This window comes from Chanodichthys erythropterus, chromosome 6, assembly GCF_024489055.1.
Source record: "Chanodichthys erythropterus isolate Z2021 chromosome 6, ASM2448905v1, whole genome shotgun sequence".
Lineage (NCBI taxonomy): Eukaryota > Metazoa > Chordata > Actinopteri > Cypriniformes > Xenocyprididae > Chanodichthys > Chanodichthys erythropterus.
In genome coordinates, this window is record NC_090226.1 from 11,006,754 (window position 1) to 11,027,163 (window position 20,410).

At 40.6% G+C, this 20,410-nt stretch overlaps 1 protein-coding gene across 7 annotated transcripts in view; it reads left to right on the forward strand.

Annotated features, from left to right (window-relative positions):
- Nucleotides 1-20,410, forward strand: part of igsf21a (immunoglobin superfamily, member 21a) — a 258,609-nt gene that overhangs the window by 224,770 nt on the left and 13,429 nt on the right. For 6 of the 7 annotated variants that reach the window (XM_067387240.1, XM_067387239.1, XM_067387237.1 and 3 more), the window contains 2 exons: nt 13,217-13,697; nt 19,072-19,172. In XM_067387240.1, coding sequence (XP_067243341.1) covers nt 13,217-13,697; nt 19,072-19,172 — 582 coding nt within the window. The remainder of the gene's footprint in view (nt 1-13,216; nt 13,698-19,071; nt 19,173-20,410) is intronic. The other variant, XM_067387238.1, reaches the window with a different exon arrangement.

A 20,410-nucleotide genomic window follows, 5' to 3' on the forward strand; every position in this document is an offset into this window, starting at 1 on the left:
TGATCACAAAAATGAACTATTGAATATATATCAGCATGATAACAACTACCTTAAATGACCAAAACCATCTTTCGGAAAATTTTATTGTATGTGTAATTAATTTTTTGTTTTTTTGACAAGTGCCATTAGTTTGCATTGAGAGGGCGGGTTTATGACTTGTACTGCATCCAGCCACCAGGGGGCGATCAAAGAGCCCGTGGCTTCACTTTTCAGGACATATGAGACACACCCGGGATGACCTAATTCATTTACTGACTTGGTCCCTAATTTCACTCGCTGATTTAATAATTTGGTTGCAACAGTTCTCAGCTCAGTGAATAACTTTTTAGTTGTAAAATGCCCTAATGTAACCAAAAATGTTCATTATTACATTTATCTTTAAATGTGCACAAAGTAATTTTCTTTCTCTTTCACTGGTCAAGGTGGTCCTGAACTTTATTATACCCATGTAGGATCACACGTTTCATCATTTTTAACTTTTTGTTGCTCAAATAATGGACTACATTTCAAATCCCATCTCCAAAAAGCCAAGCCAGTGTTGATTCTCATTTTATTACAATCTCTGTCGTGTTCTCTTTTTGCCAGTACTCTCTCCTCTTTTCCGGGTGATTTCCCGGAGGTTCGAGATTTAGCTTGCTACATGTAAACCTTTCACGTTCATTGTGACAACTAACTTATGCCACTCTCACACCATATGTAAGGCCATCCTTAAAAATATTCTTGTTTGCCGTAACCCGACCGACCCTGTCAATTTTGGACCGACTCAATTTTTTATTTTTATTTTTTGCTTTAAGTCCGACCAACTTGCCGGATGTAAATTTGCATTAAGACCGACCAATTTCTTTTTTTTTACTCTTCAAACAACTAATACAAAAGCAATAAAATAATAATAATTATATTTTAGTAAGTATTATAAATGTATAAATTGCCTAGGCCTACATACAAACGAAGGCTACGTTCTTTCTTTTAAATAAACACCCGTGATGTCATCTATGTTTACACTATTGGTTAACAGATGTCACACTATGGCCGATGCGTTCGCTTCGTCTCAACCCGTTGAGAGACGAGACGTGCTGACAGATAAAATAATTACATGATTGTGATAGCCTACGTATATTTGTCTGATTTCTTCAAGCCGTCGTATTTACCATGTTTACTATGGTAATAGCGTGCATAGTCTTGGTGATCAGAATCCACATCGGATCACAAACATAAGTTATTTAAAACACTTGCTGCTGTCTGAAAGGGAGTTTTGAGCTAAAATGGTTTTAAAAGTCTTTAATGCTGGTGTTAGCTGGTAACCTACATGTAATCATCGGCGCCTCTGTCTCCACACACAGATAAACTACGCCTTTGTTCGTAAACACTCCCTCCTTAAGCCCGAGCTGGCCCGTTTTGGACCAAGGTATTCGGCAGGCCGAAAAATCCGGGCCGTTGGCCCAGAGGAAGCCCCGATGAGGCACGATCAAGCCCCGGAAGTGACAGTGGAAACGCGACTGGCCCTGGCATGCACTAGCACGCCCGTTTTAGGCCCGACAGTGGAAACACGGCTGCGCCCGAAGGCACGGGTTGAAAGACACAGTCAGTGACGTCACGATATGCTAATTTGTTTAAATTCATACCTACGTAATCACCATCACCAAAATTGTACTTTTTTTTTTTTTTACATTGAAACTTGAAAAAAAAAATATAGACCTACCTACCGACCCTTTTTTTTTTTTTTTTTTTTAACTGTTACTGCAAATCAAAATATTTTTAAGGATGGCCTAACCCCTCCAGTTCTACTCGTCCCACTCCGAGCGGGATTCGAACCAGCATTTCTGGCATGGGAGGCGGCCGCGCTAACAAGGACGCTAAAGACCACAGCCTCAAGCGTCAGTCGCCAGTGCTCCTCTTGACATCAGGGGAGTGAGGTTTACCCCGCACAGCTCTTACTAGCTAGCCTCCGTTACACTCACCCCCACTAAATCTCACTCCCATCCGGGTCACGGCACCAATGTAACCTTTCTGGTTCTACTTGCCCCACTCCAAACAGGATTCGAAACAGCGTTTCTGGCATGGGAGGCAGCAACGCTAACAAGGATGCTGAAGACGGCAGCCTCAAGCGTCAGGCCAGGGGAGTGTTTACTCGTGCAACTCTTACTAGCTGGCCTTTGTTACACATACACACATTAAAGTAGCTGGAGCAACTTTTCTCTATTTACATTTATGATGATACACGTGACGCATGGGTGAGTGGCATATGTGCGCAGTTTTCCCTGTGAAAACCATCCCGCTAAGTCTAAAATATAAACACTTCTAATCACAGACTAGGCATTAGAATTAACATTTACTTACATGTTTTGGCATTACTATCGGGTCCATAACTTACAGTAAAAGACTGTTTACAAAGCCTGCACCGTAATGCGACTGATTTACCAGTGAAATGAACCGACCAAACAAATAATGCTCTACTGAGACATTCATATAGTTGAAAGTAAGTCACTTTCCTAGCATTAGGATCATTTGGAAGAAAATGTTATTTTTAGTCCAGTGATCCTGTATATCTCTTCTCATCTCATTAACACCCCAGTGGGCAGGGCCAAAGATGTGATGATGTAGAAGTAGGCATTGTTTTGATTCAGTCACACTTTTACCTCATAATGTGACAAAATTCCAAATGAGTCGTTTTCTGAGCTTGGATTCCATAAAAGCTGTTTTTTAGACTAACAAATTTTTGAGTTCAGAAACTTACAGGATGTTTTTAAAGTACTGTGACCTCTGACTTGTCAAAGGATCAAGGAAATTTTGATTTTTCAATTCATAACCCATCTAAATACAACCACATTCTCTAGGCCACTGATATGACTACCAGGAAGATGCACACACATGATATACCAGGATTGCAGCATTCAGAAACACAGCAGTCCATCAGCTGAAAGGCCAGGCTGGTGTGTCCTCTGCACAATCTGGTGCTGATTGAAAGAGGGCTAGATAATCATCCCCTATATTATCTATCATTAAGTCGGTTCGGCGCTCATTCCCGCATTTTAACCACAGAAGTAAAGCCATAATCTCTTTGACACTCCAGTGATTAAATATGACAATGTTATGAAGTAGAAAAAGAGGCCAAAGGAGCAGGCACTATTGTAAAGTCTCTAAATAAGCTTTCCACTCAGAATAGTGTGCTTGGCAATAGGCTGCATGCAGGTGCTTTCATTAGCATCCATTCATGGGCAAACCGCTCCGCTGGCGGCGTGAAGCATTGTGCTCTGGCGAGCGCGCAGAATTACATCGCTGTTTGTTTGCTGCGCTCATTCAAATCTGCAGAGGTGGGGGCACACGCATGCATGTTTTGTGCGCTTCTATTGTGTGAAGTGTGTTGGAACACTGATGAATTCAAGACCTGAAACTAAGGGTTTTTTTCTTTTGTAATGTGGTACATCTAGGAACTGCCAAAAACACTTCAAGGGCACTGTACTACATGCTATTTTGGCTTATTTCAGCACTTACTGTATTATTGTGCAATATATCCTGCTTGGATAGGCTCTGCATTGGCTGCTGTGTAATTACTCTCCTTACTAAGGCGTGAGACACGAGCACTGCATTCATGCGGAACTATTTCTGGTTGTGTGGGAGTTAGACGTGTGACATCCCGACATCTCCCTAAAAGGGACTTTAGAAACTCTGCTTTTCCCCAGACAACAACCAATTAAAGGCAGCCCATCAACAGTGCATCAAACATGTCTGATATCTAATTTGTATTGATGGAAATAAGCATTGTGACTACGGCTGTAGATACAAGGCAATTATTGAAGGCACATTAGAGAGAAATTAATATAAGGACAATTGATTATCCCCTGTGAAAAGAAACAATGGGCCTTTTCCTGCTCGTTGTGTGATAAGACATTACCAGTAATAAGCAATGCTCTGCTGAAATGATTAATGGAGCTTACTTTAATGTACGGTAGTTATTATAACCAAGGTTATTATTATAACTGAAACTAAAACTAAAACCTTAAGAAATATTCTTGTTAAGCAGTTTTAAACAAAACTTTTGCACACGTTGACCCTATGGGAATTAGAGGCTAACATTTTTTCGGGAATCAAAATCACTATTAATCACGTGATTGGGACGGGACCGGAAAAAATGTTAGCGGGAGTGGGCGGGACCGGGAATCGTAATAACAATACACAAATATAGTTTATATAAATAAACTATATATTTTAATTTTGAACTCAATTCTAGTTGCCCTGTCTTTTTATGCTCTTCTGTTTGCTTTAGTGTGGGTAGGGATGGGTACCGAAACCCGGTATTAAACAGCCGAGCCCCGTGGCTAAATTATGGTATATAGATAAGCTCTGACGTTAATGGTTCTGTTATCGGTACTGGAGCAATTATTAAGAAAATATGCATACATTTATTATTGCTATATAGACATTATCTTGCTAATAATTCTATCTCGCCAGAGTCGGCAGCTGTTTCTATATGCAATAATATTAGGACATTTGTCTATGAAACATTTTTGCTATTTGCAATCCAGAAGAGAGATCGCGTTCACGCAGAAGAGAGAGATCACCAAGAAAGATCCAGAAGAGAGAGATCACCAAAAAAAGTGGAAGGGGAGGGAATGGGAGTCAATTTTCTAGGATTGGGACAGGATGGAATTTTCCTCCAGTTTTTTTGTGGGATTGGGATGGAATTTTTTTTTTTTTTTTTTTTGGATGTTTTGGATGTTCACTCCCGTGTCACCCTCTAATGGGAATCACATTTCGGTTTCATTTGTTGACATTAGCTGTAGCTAGAATACAGTGGATACGGAAAGTATTCAGACCCCCTTAAATTTTTCACTCTTTGTTATATTGTAACCATTTGCTAAAATCATTTAAGTTCATTTTTTTTCCTCATTAATGTACACACAGCACCCCATATTGACAGAAAAAACAGAATTGTTGACATTTTTTCAGATTTATTAAAAAAGAAAAACTGAAATATCACATGGTCCTAAGTATTCAGTCCCTTTGCTGTGACACTCATATATATAACTCAGGTGCTGTCCATTTCTTCTGATCATCCTTTAGATGGTTCTACACCTTCATTTGAGTCCAGCCGTGTTTGATTATACTGATTGGACTTGATTAGGAAAGCCACACACCTGTCTATATAAGACCTTACAGCTCACAGTGCATGTCAGAGCAAATGAGAATCATGAGGTCAAAGGAACTGCCTGAAGAGCTCAGAGACAGAATTGTGGCAAGGCACAGATCTGGCCAAGGTTACAAAAAAAATTCCGCTGCACTTAAGGTTCCTAAGAGCACAGTGGCCTCCATAATCCTTAAATGGAAGACGTTTGGGACGACCAGAACCCTTCCTAGAGCTGGCCGTCTGGCCGAACTGAGCTATCGGGGGAGAAGAGCCTTGGTGAGAGAGGTAAAGAAGAACCCAAAGATCACTGTGGCTGAGCTCCAGAGATGCAGTCGGGAGATGGGAGAAAGTTGTAGAAAGTCAACCATCACTGTGGCCTCTCCTCAGTGCAAGACACATGAAAGCCCACATGGAGTTTGCCAAGATGGTGAGAAATAAGATTCTCTGGTCTGTTGAGACCAACATAGAACTTTTGACCTTAATTCTAAGTGGTATGTGTGGAGAAAACCAGGCACTGCTCATCACCTGTCCAGTACAGTCCCAACAGTGAAGCATGGTGGTGGCAGCATCATGCTGTGGGGGTGTTTTTCAGCTGCAGGGACAGGACGACTGGTTGCAATCGAGGGAAAGATGAATGCGGCCAAGTACAGTGATATCCTGGACGAAAACCTTCTCCAGAGTGCTCAGGACCTCAGACTGGGCCGAAGGTTTACCTTCCAACAAGACGATGACCCTAAGCACACAGCTAAAATAACGAAGGAGTGGCTTCACAACAACTTTGTGACTGTTCTTGAATGGCCCAGCCAGAGCCCTGACTTAAACCCGATTGAGCATCTCTGGAGAGACCTAAAAATGGCTGTCCACCAACGTTTACCATCCAACCTGACAGACCTGGAGAGGATCTGCAAGGAGGAATGGCAGAGGATCCCCAAATCCAGGTGTGAAAAATTTGTTGCATCTTTCCCAAAAAGACTCATGGCTGTATTAGATCAAAAGGGTTTCTACTAAATTGTGAGCAAAGGGTCTGAATACTTAGGACCATGTGATTTTTCAGTTTTTCTTTTTTAATAAATCTGCAAAAATGTCAACAATTCTGTGTTTTTCTGTCAATATGGGGTGCTGTGTGTACATTAATGATGAAAAAAAAAATTACTTAAATGATTTTAGGAAATGGCTGCAATATAACAAAGAGTGAAAAATTTAAGGGGGTCTGATTACTTTCCGTACCCACTGTATGTTTTTGTGTGTATCCCAAAAATCTCCCAAGTAGTTTGGGATAGTTCACCCAAAAAATGAAAATTTTGTCATTACTTACCCTCAAAAGGTTCCAGATCTGTATGAGTTTATTTCTTCTGTTGATCACAAAAGAAGATATTTTAAAGAATGTGAGTAACCAAACAGTTGATGGCACCCATTGACTTCCATAGTAGAAAAAAAAAATACTGTGGAAGTCAATGGGTGCCATCAACTGACTAGTTAACAATATTCTTTAAAATATCTTATTTTATGTTCAGCAGAAGAAATAAAACTCATATGGTTTGGAACAACTTGAGAGTGAGTAAATGACGACAGAATTTTCATTTTAAGGCCTGTTCACACCAAGGGCAATATAATAACGATAAAGATATAGGGCCAAAAATCATTCTAAATATTAAAGAATAACACACCACAACTATAACAATAACAGCACAGAGAAACGATATTGTTGGAATCACTTTCAGAATGATTATTTTTCCAGCTGATGAACGATAAAAACTTTGACAGCCAATAAGAATCCATCCTGCTTTAAGAGCCCAAGCATTTAGAACGGCAGAAGACAAAATTGCAGAGTGTGCTTAGAATAAAATTGTTACTATATTAGCTATATTAACTATATTAGTGTACACCAATGCAAAATATCATTCATATTGTTTATAGTTATCTGTATAGTTATCGTTCTTGGTATGAATGGGTCTTTAGACAATAGTAATTCCAACATTTACTAAGTTGTATTTGTTGACATGATATTTACTTAATTGATTTTTACTAACATTAACAATGATTAATAAATGCTGTAAAACATAGGCTATTGCTCATTGTTAGTGCATGTTAGCTGTTAACTCATGTTAACAAATAAAACCTTATTGTAAAGTGTTACCACATTTCTTTGTGAAAAATGTTGGTGAGAGCATATGTTCAGACTGTGCAGACCGCAACACAAAAACTGTATTCTGTTCAAAATTCAGGGATCTGTATTACAGTATTAATAATTGAAGAGACCGTGTTTGCAAAGAACGAGGCTTGGAATGAGTTGAGCATGTTGTGTGACCGTTACCTTGGTGATTAGCATGGCTATGAATAGGAGTTCTGTGCACTATTTGCAGAGGCAGCTTACCCCTCTCTCTCTCTCTCAGATCTAACCCAGATTGAGGCAGAGGATTTATAGCTCCACATGCTGGCGACATGTAGGTACTGGAGAAGAATTGGTACATTAACTAGATATAAGGGACTCAATATTTATCGATCCAAGATATAAGTTACAGAAAATCACAATGTTGATAAATATGATAAATCATATATTATAAATCAAAACTCAAAAATAAGGCTAGCATTATATCTAACATTTTTTATTTTGTATGCATTTTTATGCTTTATAAACTTATTTATAAACTTAAACATTTAATTTATTTACCATTATTTAGCCTATTGCCAAGTTGTTGTTTTTTGTTTGTTTGTGTGTTTGTATTTTTTCATCAAAAAATCCTGAAAAAAATTATCACTGAAAATATTAAGCAGCACAACTGTTTTCAACATTAATAATAATCAGAAATGTTTGAGCACCAAAACATCATATTAGAATGATTTCTGAAGGATCATGTGAGAATGAAAAGGTTATTTCACCCAAAAAAAAATGAAAATCCTGTCATCACCCTCATGTCATCTCAAACCTGTAAGACTTCTGTTCATCTTTGAAACATAAATTAAGATATTTAATGAAATCAGAGAGATTTCTATCCCTTCATTTACGGTCCAAGCAACTACCACTTTGACGCTTTGAAAAGTTCATAACAACTCTGAACTAACCCTTGTAATGGCTGCTGAAAATTTAGCTTTGCTATTACAGGAATAAATTACATTTTAAAAATTGTAAATTGTAATAATATTTCACAGTATTACTGTTTTTACTGTATTTTTGATCAAATAAATGGCAGTGGCGACTGTGGCGTTTGCTCAATATGCTTGCTCTGAAAACTTCCTCATTTCACTTTGTTTTACCAAGTAAAAGCGAGGCCTATAGATCCTCCATACGTTGCAATTGATCAAGCCTCTATTCAGCCGTAGCAAGAGTTATTGTATTGTCCTTTCTAAAAAGGTTCCGTAGTCAAGCCATTGTTTTGTTATCTCACACAGCCACTAATATTAGGCATTAGCTGCTGTCTGGAGCCTAAGCTATTAGCATGAGGTTTCCACTATGCATCTGCTTTTGTCTCCTCTTCCCTGTGGCTGCAGGCGCAAATAGTCAGATAATGCAAGTAAAAGCCACAGTGTGGTGTACACTGTTAACCTCTCTCAGCAGCTGAGATAAAGTATATACTTTAGAGCACATTAGACAAAAACAGTCCTCACATGCGCTGTCCCTTACAAGATGCTCTTGCTTCCTCTCTCCCTCTAAATTCTTGTGACATTGCTAGCAGGAAACAAGACATCTCAAGGACGTGAGCTTAATTCACCCTTGTTACATTATGTTTATTTACCCAGTAGAGTGCTGGGTATCAAATGAAAGCCAGACAAAACCACACACGTAAAGAAAGGGCAGAAAAAGGGCTACAGTGCAAGGAAAGGTCTTGTGTAATGCAATGACACTTTGATCTCGGGCAAACTGAATTTAAAGAGTCCAAAGGTCCCCGAATGGACAAGCAGAATATATTTTATATATATATATATATATATATATATATATATATATATATATATATATATATATATATATATATATATATATATATATTTATTTATTTATTTATAGCATGCAGTGCTTTATGCCAAATCCCTCTCTTTCCTTCTTGTGGAGCAGTGGAGGGTAGGAAAGGGAGGGATTGAGAGTAAAAGGGGTACAAGCAGAGCACTGTGCAAACATTAATGCTACAGGCATTAGGCCTACTGAATTTAATACACATATCTGGAGGTTGTGTGTTGAAGTGGGAACTTAATTCCCTGTCAAGTGATTTACCAGCCGGGAATCTTAATACCCAAATGCACTGTAGTGGAGAGAGGCTGTTACAGCAACATGCTAGTGGAACATAAACACAAAGCAGAAACTGTGTCACGTATATTTGCCATTCACCAGCACTGTGGGCTGAATGGCGCTCAGCATTGTCCCAGATACTTTTGTTTAGACTTGCCAATCACAGGCCAGGTAATTTCACAATTTACTTTGATTGCAGCATATATTTTCTATTGCGTCCTTTCTCTTTTTAAAACATTCTCATACCCTTTTTATACCAAAATGATGATGGTTTTCATGCTGGAGATGTGTAATCTGCAAAGCGCTTTCAGAACCAGCATGCATATCCTGTTGACGCTTGACAGTCAAGCACACATGTAACTGACAGTTGTACTACATAACCTGCCAACTAATCATAGCGCAACACAGTCTTTGTTTACGAGTCTAAGAACATATTTAAACATCTAAAGTAATTTGTTTTGGTATCTTTATGCAGTCAGGAGCGTCTGTTGATGCAACAGTCAGGAGTTATTACAAATGAATTTTTTAGCAAACAGTTTACGCTATTTGTAAATAAAGTGATTTTATTTTTGACAGATAAGGACAATTATTATTATTAAAATTATTTAATATATTTTTTACTTTTTATACTTATTTATTTTTAGACTAACATATTTTAGGGACTGGTATAAATAAGAAATAAATAAGAAATAATTTTAATTAAAGACAGTGGGACTGTAACGTAGCGGGACTGAGGCAGAGATCCAGGGTACAGGCAGTAGATCGAGGCAGGCGGATATCATTCACAGAACAGTATACAAGGCAAGAGTCAGGACAGGCAGCAACGGGTCAATAAACAGAAACAGGCAAGATCAAACACAGGCAGACAGGAAACAAGGAAACGCTCAGAAATGACACACTGGGTAATCAAGACTTCGCAAACTGGTGGTGTGAGTGTGAGTCCTTTATAGTCCTGATAATGAGCTGCAGCTGGGTGTGGTGATCAGTGTGGTGTGCTAGGGTGGATGTGGCAACAGGTGATAGGTGGAGTGAGTGCATGTGATTGACAGGGGGGATGATGGGAAATGTAGTCCGGAACTGACAGGATTCGTGACAGAATGTCCCCCTCCCCGAAGGCTCGTCCTCGCGCCGTAGATGGCACAACTGGGGAGGGGGGGTGGGTGCCCTGGAGACCTACAGGCAGGAGATACTGGATGTGCAGGCGGATATGGAGGTCTCCAGGGCAGGTCCAGGAACTCAAGCAGCCACGGCGGGTCAGGAGCCTCGGGCGGCCACGGCGGGTCAGGAAGCCACGGCGGGTCAGGCGGCTCGGGCAGCCACGGCGGGTCAGGAGGCTTGGGCAGCCACGGCGGGTCAGGAAGCCACGGCAGGTCAGGCGGCTTGGGCAGCCACGACAGGTCAGGCGGCTTGGGCAGCCACGACAGGTCAGGCGGCTTGGGCAGCCATGGCAGGTCAGGCGGCTTGGGCAACCGCAGCAATGAGTCCATAAATGGCCCTAGTGGGCTACAGTCCATAAATGGCCCTAGTAGCCTACAGTCTATAAATGGCCATGACAGCAGTGGCTGGGCAGGGTCCCCACTCCTAGGTATACTGCCCCCCCAAAAAAAAGTTCTTGGGGAAATCAACGGAGGCATTGGCGGGTTCAAGGGCAAGGAGCTCGGGTGGCACCAGCAGGGCAGATGGCCTGAGCGGCAGCGGCAGGACAAATGGCCTGGGCGGTGGTGGCAGGGCCGACCAAGGGTGCTCCATGGCCGTATTAGGGAGAGCGGACAGCTCGGTGACGGCTTCCGTGGCTGTGTCAGGGAGAGCGGACAGCTCTGGGACGCCAGCAGGTTCGAGCTGCTCTGGGGCTACAGCGGGCTTGGACTGCTCCGGGGTGGCAGAGGGTTCAAGCTGCTCCAGGACTGCAGTGGGCTTGGACTGCTCCGGGATGGCAGCGGGCTCAGGCTGGCAGACTGGTCCATAGTCGAAGGAGCCCGAGTACATCCTCAACGGCAGGAACTTTGTTCACTGACACTGCAGGGGCAGCCATCTTGTCCATCGCGTCCAGGGCGCCTGAGTGCGTTGCGACCAGTGAATTTGAATGTGTTGCCCTCGGCAACTTTGAGTGCGTTGCTACCAGCGCGCTCACGTGCGAAGCGTCCAGCGGGCTTGAGAACGAAGCGTCCGGCTGGATTGAGGGTGACGCGGCCACGGGGCTAGAGAGCGTAGCGGCCGGCGGGCTGGAGAGCGTAGCGGCCGGCGGGCTGGAGTGCGAAGCGGCCGGCGGGCTTGAGAGCGAAGCGTCCGGCGGGCTGGAGTGTGTAGCGGCCGGCTGATGCTTGGGAATGCCAGCCGCTCGTGCTGAAATCAGCGGTGGATCAGCCACACTGGAAAGCAATCCTCTCTACTCCGACAGATCCAGAGGCGTGCCGTGATTCTGGGCGCTCAGCGTGGACGTGACGATGCTCTGGGCGATCAACGGTGACATGGCTCGGTGTTATGGTGGTAGCCGCCATTTTGTGTATGTCCTTTGGCGCGGCGGCCATTACGTGTTCTACCACGGTGTCGCATTCCTCCGCAAACCCCACAGTAAACAGAGAACCAACAGATAACAAAGCAAAGTCCATAAAGCTGCTAAGTGAAGAACGCGGTCCCTCTCGTCTTAATTTAGTCTGGAGAGGTTGGTTGACGCCATCACAAAAAAAGTCAATCAGTGCACAGTCAGGCAGATCAGAGAGGTAAGCAATGTCCAAGTATTCCTTCACATATTCCTCTAATGAGCGTGTGCCCTGCGAGCTCCACAATAACAATTGCGTAATGTCCATACCGTGCAGATGCTCTCCGGGGAAGCTGCTGGATCGTAGTTGCGGCGAAGTCTTGTTTACTGTTGTAGCAATTCCGAGCATTTATACCCTGTCTGTCTGTTGTTACTGTTCCTGCCTGCTACCCGTTATCGACCCATTGCTGCCTGTCCTGACCCTTGCTTTGTATACCGACCTGTGAGTGATATCTGCCAGTCCTGACCTCTGCCTGCACCTGGATTACGACTCTGCCTACCCTCTGCTGTACCTGTTTGTTCCTGATTTACCCTGCCTGTACGACCACACTTACATTTAATAAAATGCTGCATTTGGATCCCCTGCCTGAGTCTCCATTCATAACAGGGACAAAACTGTTTCATACTATTTTTTTATTATTTATTGATTGATTTATTTTTATATAAATGGTATAAAGTCAGTTGTTGTCTCACTATTGTTTGTTGATTTTGTTTTTGTTTTTTGTTTTTTTGTTTGTTTTTTTGTCAAAATGGATTATTTGATATGTTTTTATTTTATGTCATGCATATTTTAGGGGCCGGTTGGAGTCTGTTTCCATCCCACTTTTATTTATCCATTTATTTCTTCTAAAAAGCACTGTTTATTGTCAAGTTATGTTGGTGTTTTGGTTTCAGTTCAGTTTTTATCACATTATTTCCTGTGTTTGATCATGGTTCCTTGTTTTCTTGATTAGTTCAAACGTTTCATTATCTTGTGTATGTATAGCCTTTTGTTCTCGGAGTTGATTGCCTTGTGTTGCTTTTGTATGGCGCACACTTTTTTGTTTTATTTTCGTTTTACTTTTTAAGCTGCATTCAGATATGCTATGCTTCTATTCATCTTCATCCTCACCATAACATGATATATATACCGTCTTCTTAATATATTTTCATTTATTTGTTTGTTTATTTGTTTATACCCGCAGGGTGGACTTTGTTCATTTTCAGTCAGACTAAATCGTTTACGTGATGTTTAGAAAAGGGTTTTAGTCTGATTGAAGTGCTTGTAAACATACTGAAGTGTGTGAAAACTCGCACGCTCTTTTACATTTTGTGTTTGTCTTTCCAGGTATACTTCAAGCGGGATGGAGAGTTGATAGAGGTGATCTCCTACGTTTCGCCCACTGTGGGTTACGAGGGCGGCGGCTCCGCTGGCGTGCGTGGAGCCAGACCTCTGATCAGCAGGGATCTGGACGACACTAAGCTGAGGAAGTCTCTATCTCTGCTGGGTCCGGATGGCAGGCCCGGACGCCTCAACACGGAGAGCCCTGGGCGGAGCTACATGGCCAAACAGCCCGGCCAAGAGCCCAGCCCGGCCACGGAGACCATCCCAGAGACAGTGGTAAGCCGGGAGTTCCCTCGCTGGGTTCAGAGTACAGACCCCCTGTACTACTTCAGCAACACGCACATTCCCCAGAGCGACGGGTCTGTGCTGGTTCAGGCCAAGCTCACCTGGACGCTGAATCCGCAGTTGGATAACGATGCCCTGTTTAGCTGCGAGGTCACTCATCCGGCTCTCTCTATGCCTATGCAGACTGAGGTCATACTGGGTAAGTCCTGCTTTTGTTGGCTTTACCATTGATGTGGCAGGATACAGATCTTTAGATCGATCTGAGAGAATTGTTTTTGACCTTCATCCTAGTCTTTCACCTCCCCTCACCCGATCACGGGTGAATCCCTTTACATCCCCATCTGACAGATGCAGCGAGACCAACACTGGTTTCTATTTGTTGCTTAATTGTGTTACAGACAAGCAGATTGCAGTTACTAATGCAGAATGCAAAATCTCCCAGTGACTGACAGGCCAATTCATTGAGCTGTCCGTGCAGTAGATTGAGTTAACCACGTTATTGAAAAAGTCAACTTGAATTAAAGAAATCAAGCATAAAGGGAATCTTGCAGTGCATTAAAAGGATCCTGGATCTCACTGTTACAACCCACTCATAATTGTAACAAAAAAGGTCTTCCGTCTGCTAATTAAGATACTAAGGCGAGGATATGCCAAGATGCATGTTGTGTTTTATATTTGTCAGTAAAATTGGATTTCACTTGTTTGCAAGTAATAAAAGTCATAGAGCAGTAGCAAAAAACAGAATGGGATGCTGGCATACCTTTGTATTTTCATGGATGAGAGGCTATTTTTTGTTGCCTTTTTTGCTTTTAAAGCTACAACAAAGATGGCCTGATGATCCCATTATCACTTCAAAGGCAGCACTCACTTGTAGTCTCTGCTATCAGCCCTCAGAAAGAAGCGAGTGATGAGACGCAAGACAAGATAAACAGAGACATTTCTCTCACTTAATGGTAGAGGAGCAGTGCAGAAAGAGATGAAGGAGGGGAAAGGACAAAAACGAGCGATAAGACGAAGGAAGAAAGAAAGGATGGCCATTCAATATTTTTCTGTCTTTTTTCATTCTCACTTGTTCCGTCATTCTCATCGCATTCCAGCATGATCTCCCTCTGTGTGTTTCATGGCTGCTAAGACAGAAGCTCGCAATCCTTTCACAAGAGGATCTGCTTCTTTTACAAACAGTTACCTCTTACCATGAGAGATTTTAATTTCCCTCAAACATGGTTCCCTGGTGTTTATGAGATATTCATTATAACCACAGGAGAAAATGACACCAAAGTAAACATTGATTGTATATAGCCACGATATATCAAAATGAATCATGGGATCTCTATGTATGAGGAATTGGTTTGTGCCACATGACAAAGCTTAGTGAATAACACATCAATAAGTTGTTTTACTATATGCAGTTGGGCACTATATACTGTGCAACGATAGAAAGGAAATTTTTTTCTTTACTGTTTATACTGCTGTAGATGTATTCACACAGCTCTCAGTGGGCAAGCCTCATCGTTATTTACACATAATAATGAAAATGTAGTGTGGGATGTGTCCCAAAGCCAGTCAAGATGAACAAGAACATGTTTTTTAAAGGGGTATAGTGCAAAGTGGTGTTTAGTAGTTTACAGTTGCCAAGCAGTCATAACTTGCAACATTATTAGTTCTACCATTTTGAATCTTTAGTTTTTAGCTCAAGTATTACATAATGTGAAGCTGTTTTGGTTTCACTTTATTTTGGTGGTCCCTTTAACACATTCTGTTGACTATAAGTAACATTGCACCTACATGTCTGTTAACTCTCATTAGAGTATTAGTACAGTATTAGAAGACTTGTAGGGTTAGGGTTACAATAAGTTGACACATGTCCTTGCAAAGTTACTTATATTCAGTAGATTGTCTGTCAGGGGACCATCACAATAAAGAGTCAGCAGATATTAAGCAGACAGTCTACTAATACTCTAATAAGAGTTAGTTGACATGTAGTAGCAAAGTTACTCATAGTTAGTAGATTGTTCAAAAGAAAGCATCAAAATAAAGTGTTACCGCTGTTTTTTGCACTGATGTCAGGTTTGTTCATTCATTCTGAATAAGCTTTTGTTTTGGTTTGCATCCACTTAGTTGAAAAATAAAATGAAAATAAAATTGTTTTTATTTGTAAAGTATTTAATTTACTACATAGGCCTCACAATTTAGAATATAAACTATGTTTTCATTGAATTTCCTTCAAAACTTCCTGTGCAGATTTAACAAGTGCACAGTTTCAGCATCAAAGCGATATTAGATTTTTTTGAATGTGTGTCTTGAGAGCAAGAACATTTGCTTCTGAAGCTGCATAAGGAAAGGAGGGTGTTGTATCACCGCCTGCATGGTGAATAGTTAGAGAAGTAAATTCGCTGGAGTGCAGGCCTAGAAAAGCCTTGGTAACTTTTGATTTTTATATTTTAACAAGGCCTTGTCTGTGCAACAATTCAATCCATGAATTTAACAGCACCTAGGTTTCTGAAGGAAAAAGTTGAAGAGCACTATTTCAGCTCCTGTTTTGTTTTTTTGTTTTTTTACCCAGACAGTACAAAAACAAAAATCTGCAGTTGTTGGTTTTAATTGTATCTTATCTCATACATGCATACACTACCATGTTTAGTTTATTTGGTCATAAGTAAAGTAAAGACAATAATATTGTGAAATATTGTTACAATTGAATTGACTGTTTCTTATTTAATATATTTTAAAATGTAATTTATTCCTGTTGATGGCAAAGCTAAATATTCAGCAGCCATTACTCCAGTGTCACATGATCCTTCAGCAATCATTGTAATATGCTGATTTGCTGCTCAAGAAATATTTCTTATTATATTAATGTAATTATAATATTTTTTGCCGAAACATGATCATTTGAAATATGGAAGTAAAGCCAGTCGCAACTTCTGTTCCATTCCGACTTTAATTAACAAGACTGTTTTGGAATATATTATGTATGCAATCACGCTAGTCGAGGGTTCCATTCCAGATACTATCCTAACACTTCCAGTGCAGGTGATCCACTAACCTGTACTCGGTCCGAAAATGAAACGCAAGTCATAAGAGCATTCACAAGTCATAAATCTTTCACAGTTTTTAATATTTCCACATGAGACAGAAACATCTTGACAGCGACTCAAATTTGTATTACATTCACTGAATATTCATGAGGCGAGCCTTGCGCTGAGTTCTAAATGGATGCGGTTGGTCCATGGAGACGGTGTTCTCAGAACGCTGTCCTCACCTCAGAGCATCACGGCTGGGCTTGTTGCCCTGACTTGGCTGTCTGTCAGTCATATCTAAATATGCAGTGATTCAGTCAGTGCCTCTCCATAATTAAAGCTGAGCCAGGCTCAGCAGTGAGGATTTGCATGGGTGAAGGTGCTACTGATTCAGCAAAAACACAGAAGGGGAATGAGTTATATTCTCACATCCAGAGGCTGGAGATGATCTATGCTGTACGCCAAGTTCCTCTACCCAATAGACAGATAATAAGTACGCAGATGTTTATTGTGGGTGGTGTGTGGGAGTGTGAATGAATCTGTGCTCATTCAAACAACCTTCTCTATTAAGAGTTTCAGTGGACCATAGAAGCACAAGAGAAGTTGTCGTTTGAAGATTTGGTCAAAGAGTCTGAGAAGAAAGCCAGGCTCAAGCATGTCGGACATAGATAACAAACATTCTTTGTTGGTCCTGTAACAACATTTCTAGCAAACAATCATAGGTAAACCTAATTTGATTGGTTGTTCCAGGAACTTTCTTGGGTAAATTACATTAAGCCCAGCGTCATCACTTGACATGGTTGCACAGTGTTATCTTACAGTATTTTCTCTTATTTGCCTCCATAACGGCTCCTAAAGGCCCAGTGTCATACTCGGCTGACATTAACTTTGAGACTTTGTAGTTCTGTTCCCCAGTGAAGCCTGAAAAATCGACGGCTCTGTGGCTCATCAGTTACCGTGCTTGCGGTTGTAATCAAAAGTGATGATATGGGTCACCAAATGTTCCTCCTGGAGTTGGTCCCAAACATCTGGCCATCACTTTAAAGTACTTCAACAGCAAGCATTTTATAAGACTTTTTTAGGTTAATTCTGTTAAAAATACCATTTAACAGATGCAATTTTACCCTTTTTTTTTTTTCTTTAAAAAAGAGACTCCATTGTCAGAATGGTTGCCTGGTACCATGGATAGGAAAATGTCACAGCTTGGTGAATTTTTTTGTCAACTTCTGTGGTTAGGGCTTAGGTTAGGCAATCCAAGGTATTGATCCGTTAATTCATCCACTTGGTACAGAAAAGGCAGGGTCAGCCTTCAAGTGACCATTTCTCTGTCAGAACACAGGCCCTATCAGTGGTCTCCTTTTGTTTTTGAACTGTTTTCTTAGGGAAAATCGATGGAGTCATTGAGTCATGATTCATGCCTTGACAAGCTCTTAATCTCTCTTGTGTATTGCATTTCACATCTCTTTTTCCACTCTGCAGAGCCTGGCCGCTAATATCCCAAATCATTTCCATAATAAGAAAGCTGGCAAAAGAGGATTTCTGTGTATGCAGTGTAGTGTCCTGCCATAACTTGATTTATGTGTGAAATACACATTCATAGGACCCATTACAAATGTAAGAGCGGAAATCATAATCCATTAAGCAACACCAGGGGGTAATCATTAAACTGACTAAGACTGGCCTGATGCCTCATTAGCTTTTGCTGGACACTCTGTGGCTTGATTGATGGCTAAAAGCATGATTAGCCATTGTTTCACATAGTTCTCAGTAGTTGGATTATCTGTATGTGTTGTAGGAGCCAAAGCGTAGCATTAGTCGTAATGAGGGTTGAAAAAAGGCCACAGTGGGATGTATTTTTGAACAATTTCAAGTCCGATTTGCCTTTACTAAGCTTCACTCTGGAATTATGTGTTAGTGCAAACATATGGCTCACAAAACTTGTTTTATGGTTCTCAGGGTTATGCAGAGTGGATATTGGTAATCATAGTAAACTATGCAGAACCACTTAACATGGGACCAGTCGGAGGCTTTCTCGAACTCAGACTCCGCCGCAATAAAGAGGTTCGCTCGCGCTGCCAAATAGAGGAAGTTTTGCTTGAGAAACTTGTGGTCTCACTTTCCAGATGTACAAAATCACTTTCTTATCTTCCCCCTGAGTACACAAGAGAAATCTTCTGTGCCTGAGAAGGTCAAAATATGATGTTTTAACCTTCCTTTCCTTCATCACATCCCAGCCATTCTCTGAGACCAAATTAAACCCATCTGGGAGATTCAGTCCACACAAGACAAGGGAATTAGTTCTCTAAGTGTCTCTTATCTTACTTCCTCCACCGTTTGCCTTGCACGCTCTGTTTCTTCTTCAGTAATGAGTGTCTACCCAATTTAGGTCCTTGTCCCTCTTGGGAAATAAATACTCCTCAGCCATTTCAATGAAGGAAACCAAGAATCTCCAAGTTGACCTCCAAGTCAAATGCCATGACTTTAGTCTGTTAACACTGTGCTATTGTTTTAATGTAACAAAAACTGACTCTTTTCTCGTTTCCCTTCATATAGCGGCTCCTAAAGGCCCCAAGCTTGTGATATCCCCTACCAGGGCAAAGGTAGGGGATACGGTTCGCATCACCGTTCAAGGTTTCCAGGTAGGATCTCCAGTGGTAAGTGCATGGGGGTTACGAAACCAGGGCCAAGTTCAGTTTTGGATACGAGGAGGTTTGTCCCACATGTGCAGTTAAGCCTGTGTGATGTACGGCTATAGTGACCATTCTTACAGAGTGTGCAATACAACACGTGTATCTGTCAGCTTCTGACCCCGCTGCTGCTATCCATGAGCTATCAATCCAAATGGTTCAGCCTGTCTGAGGAGGGTTGCACTGCATCTGACAAAATCAAACCGTTCAATCATGTAAGTTGCAATGAAATCAAAATAGAGGGTTTTCAAAGTCCTCTAAAGGTCACGAGAACAAAAACTCAGAAAAGTGATCTATGGAAAAACACTTAGGGCTGCAACTCAAAAAAAAAACCTTGAGCACTCAAGGTTATTGGGAAGTACTGGGTACATATCAGCTGTGAGATAAGATAACAGTCTAATAAACAATAAGAATGCTTTTATAAATGGTCTATAGACTCTGAGTGACAAAAATGCTCTATGGATGAAATGCCATTTAAGTTTTCTTCTTTCCCCAATTGATTTTTCTGTGGTTAGTGCTCTATATTTCATTGTCATCTCCATAAACACAGAACAAAGGGAACAAAACAAATGCGTTGTTGCATTTAATAAATCTCTTAAAATGAAAAACTGCCTGAGTCATAAATTCGCTAAATGATAACATGATTCACATTTGTTCCATTTAGACGTTTATCTGGTTTGCCTGCTGTTAGCTGTTAAAGGAAATAATTGGTGTTTCACAGCACTGCAAAAAAAAAAAAAAAAAATATATATATATATATATATATATATATATATATATATATATATATATATATATATATATATATATATATATATATATATATATATATATATATAATTTGGTTTTATTTTCCAATAAAAATATCTGAAAAAGATATAGAATGTGAAAACATCCTTACATCAAGATACATTTACTTGGGAAGCAAAATTCTGTGAGACTTTCAGAGAGTAAGTAGGAAGTCAAGGTTATTTTTCTTACCCCATATTCAAATAGGGTTTTCCCATTTTTAAGCATAAAAATCTCACTAAATTGTATTATAATTGTTCTTAATGAGAAAAATAACTGAGTTAAGAAGCATTATCAAAAGTAAACTTAATTAGTAAAGTACAGTGTGTATTATAATTTAGTAAAGTAGTTTATTTTCTTACTAAGTCTTAATAGCTTATGCCATTTTGTTTCTCATATAAATTTATCTTGTTTAA